The sequence below is a fragment of the Apodemus sylvaticus genome, chromosome 16 (assembly GCF_947179515.1).
Source record: "Apodemus sylvaticus chromosome 16, mApoSyl1.1, whole genome shotgun sequence".
Lineage (NCBI taxonomy): Eukaryota > Metazoa > Chordata > Mammalia > Rodentia > Muridae > Apodemus > Apodemus sylvaticus.
In genome coordinates this window covers 73,282,176-73,286,253 of record NC_067487.1, presented here as the reverse complement: position 1 = coordinate 73,286,253, position 4,078 = coordinate 73,282,176, and the positions used below count along the sequence as shown (strand labels likewise).

At 41.6% G+C, this 4,078-nt stretch overlaps 1 protein-coding gene across 1 annotated transcript; it reads left to right on the top strand.

The window, feature by feature from the left end:
- The first annotated feature begins 593 nt into the window (after window positions 1-593).
- On the top strand, window positions 594-1,859 carry LOC127666696 (sentrin-specific protease 2-like). The gene has a single exon (XM_052159652.1). The coding sequence runs from the start codon at window positions 594-596 to the stop codon at window positions 1,857-1,859; it is 1,266 nt and encodes a 421-aa protein (XP_052015612.1).
- Window positions 1,860-4,078: the final 2,219 nt, after the last annotated feature.

Here is a 4,078-nt window from a genome sequence, read left to right as displayed (position 1 = left end):
AAATTTGTATCAATTCATTCAAACTTCCCACTCCAGCAAAGGAGCTCTGAAATCCTGGACCCAGGTTGTGTTTGGGGAAGGCATCTACCCTCCAAAATGTTGCTTTGGGTTCTTTCAGGTGACATCACAACCAGCTATGGAACCTTGAAGGCTGTGGCTAGGGGCAACCCCCTAAGTAAGACATCATTCGTGAGGTTGCCTCCGATGCTTTCACTGCTAGGTTTAGGCCTCGTGGCTTACTATTGAAGAAATAAGACAATTGGTCCTATTTCAAAGTTGTATATATTTAGTTGGTTACAGCTACCTATAAGGATACTTCTGAAATATTCTTAGTTCACCTTGGAGTCTTCTAGAGTGGACCCCTGACCCATAAAGTCAACTCTTTATAAAGAAGAGCCATTCAGAGGCTAATAGCTTTCCTTCCTTGGACCCACCAAGCGTTGGAAGAAGGGACTCTTCAGGCTCAAGAGACATCAACCCAAGAAAACCCACCTGGAGCCAGGCCCACAACTGCTTTTCCTTCAATCTAAAAAGGCAGAACTACAGGAGAACCAACACCCTCGAACAATCAATCTAAAATGCCTGGGATAGGGATGAAGCCCGAAGATGCAGGAAACGCGCGAAAGCGCAAATTCCAGCATGAAAGGGGGGCAGAATCTGAGCCTGAAGCTTCGGGACAAGTCCCAAGAAAGAAATTCCAGGAAGGAACAGAGATAGTATTTAGAGAGCCTGGCGATGCTCAGAAGACCACCCCTCAGGAGCAACAGCATCCGGACCATCAGGAAGAAGAGCCAGGCAGGGGTCATGTCCTTAAACTCCATGAGGAGAGTCCAAGACACCAGAAAGTCCTGCAGAATATGAAAGAACCTCCAGAGCAGGCTGAAACGGAGAGGAAGCCTACTGATGGGGGCACGGGTCGCAAGCGTCCCCATTCCTCCTATTCCATCCTGGAGGAAAACGATCACCCCACCCCACAGAAAAAACACAGAAGGTTACCTCCAGACCTTCAGTGTGTAGACCATGTAAGAGCCGATCCACACAGGCCAGACTTACCGGGAACATCAGCGCAAAGCAACCTGGATAGTGGTAGCAGAGATACTTCACTCCCCAACAAGAAGCCAGTACTTGCTGCAAATAAAAAGCCTCTCGGGGACAAGGAAAAAGGCAGAGAAGTGAATCGGATTATTAATCTTACACAGGAAATGGAGGAGGAAATAAAGAAGGCATTGGGTCCAGGACCTCTGGAGGACATCCTAAGCAGTAGGTTCAAGCTACAAGTCACCCGAGAAGATCTACAAACCCTGGAGAGTGGCCGGTGGCTGAATGATGACATCATTAACTTTTATCTCAACCTTCTCGTGGAGAGAAACGAAGAGCAGGGCTACCCGGCTCTTCACGTCTTCAGCACGTTCTTCTATCCCAAACTGAAGCACAGTGGCTACTCTTCTGTAAAAAGGTGGACGCGAGGAGTCGATATCTTTGAGAAAGAAGTAATCATAGTGCCTATCCACCAGCAGGTACACTGGAGCTTGGTGGTCATTGATTTAAGGAAACAAAATATTGCGTACCTCGACTCCATGGGTCACTCAGGAAATTCAATCTGTGAGACCATCTTTCAGTATCTACAGAATGAAAGCAAGACAAGAAGGAACATCGAGCTGGACCCTTTGGAGTGGAAAAGATACAGTATGACATCAGAGGAGATTCCTCAGCAACTGAATGGGAGTGACTGTGGGGTGTTTACCTGTAAATATGCAGATTACATCGCTAGAGACCAACCTGTCACCTTTACTCAGCAGGACATGCCCTTCTTCAGGAAGAAGATGGTATGGGAAATCCTGCACAGTCACTTACTATAACAACATCCACCTGGTTGCTATGGTCCCCAGCCCTGTACTTTTCCATCCATGTTTCTAATATACCTCAAGGAGGATGAGTTGAAGAGATTAGAAACACTGAAGGAGCTGTCTGACTGGACGAAGCCCACTCTCTTCAATATAGTGCTGTCATGGGCTGTGGGACTGCTGCCCTAATGCCATCTCTAGGATGGGTGCAACTACTGCAAGCTTAGAAACTGCTGCTGTCCAACCCACAGGAGACTACTTGTCCAAGAAATAATGTTATAATGCTGGATTTAGTCAATGAATTGGTGCTTTGGTTTATTTTGTTTTGTCTTTTGGTTGTGGCTTTGATTTTATTCTTTTGTATTTGTATTTTTGTGCGTATTTTGCTTTTATTGATGATTTTGTGTTTTTTGTGTCTCCTGGGTTTTTTGTTTGTTTGTTTTGTTGTTGTTTTTGTCTAGTTTTGGCTGTTGCTTTTGTTTATGATTTTGGTTTTATTTTTGTGGTTTGTTTTTATATTTTGTTTATGTTTTGGTTTTTTTGTGGTTTGTTGCCTTTTGGTTTTTTGTGTATATTTTGTTTTTGTTGATGATTTTGTGTTTTTTGTGTTTCCTGGGTTTTTGTTTTTGTTTTTCTTGTTGATTTTGGTGTAGTTTTGGCTGTTGTTTTTGGTTTTCTTTTTGTGGTTTGTTTTTATTTGTTTGTGTTTTGCGTTTTTTGTGGGGGTTTGTTGGTTTTTGTTTTTTGTTTGTGTTTTTCATTTTGTTTTGTTGTATTCTGTGTTAACTTGAAGTAAGGATAATGGTAAATGGCCATTTGTATCTCATATGCCATCTAGCGATGGATTGAATTATTGTTTATTTTTCCTTTGAAATGTTCCATTCATTTTAAATTCTTCTTTAAAATTTTTGATATATATTCAGATGAAAATTGATATTTTCTTTTCCTCTTAGATTAACATTTCCACTGTGGAAGTCAGCCTTTTGGTATTTAGTGTTGACACTGTTATACAAAAACATATTTTGCATGTGATGCAATACGTTGTATTTAACTCTTCTATTCATTATCATATGGTTCTCTTTGTACTATTTTTACTTAATAAAGTTTAAAGTTATTAAAAAAAACAATTGCTTCTTTGAGATAATAAAGAAGACTGATATAATCTTGGACCAAGTAATGAGGAGAGGTAACCCAAACCCAGAGAGATAAATGTTCATGTTCTCTCTCTCTTGAAGTTCTTAGTTCGAAACCTCAGATATGAGTATATAATCTCAAGTAACACATAGGGGGAGGTATTGATTCTGTAATTGGTTCTTGATTAGGTCAACAAAGGAGGTGAAGTCAATTACTGGGTGAAGAGAAAAAAGTGGTTCTTCCGGGTCCAAAAAGGAAGAGACTAGAAAGAGGAATTCAGAGCAGGCTTTGGAATAGCAGGACACAACAGCCATGGAGTTCTCAGGGGAACTATTGATTGTAGCTTCCACCATGGGCAGAGGCCAAGGAGAAGGGAAGGGGGCTAGTTGATAAAATTAGGACAGGAAATTCTTCACTCAGATATTGCATCATCTAGCTAGTTTTAAAATATTAAACTCTCTCGTGTTTTCCATTTGCAGTGTTAAGGTGGGCAGGAGGCAAACAAGACAGCCAGGGTGGTCAGGGATGGCTTGGCAGAGCAGGCTGTGAGAGGTTAAGGGAATGATCCCAGCTGGCAATGGGCAGAGCTGAGTGACACTGTCTGCTCCTGATCTCTGAGCCTATCAGGAAGCTCAGGCAGAGCTCCTGAGAAAGAGCAAGCATGTTTTAAAAATGATATATTACACTAACAGCAGAAAAATAACAAGACCACTGTAAGGAGAGCAGGATAGAGTGCGAAAGCAATAGAGGGAGAATAGCAGGGCACAAATGATGTGAAAAGGGGATTGGGAAAACAGGGACCATACATATGGAGGGGAGAAAGAAGACAAATAGGGGAGGACTGGGTGGGGGGAGGGACTAGGAACTATCTACAATACATTTAATTAAAATATAAATCTGTGTATACATAATACATACCTGCATGGGTACATACATATATACACATAAACACATAAATACAAAGTTAAAATGAGATTTTCACATCTGTGCTGATAATGCTCCTTACAATAGCCATAGGTTATGTAACCTTAAAACCCAACTGTAGACATGAGAAGCCCTGTTTTGTGTTGTCCATCAGAGTTGTCTCAGAAGCTCTCAGA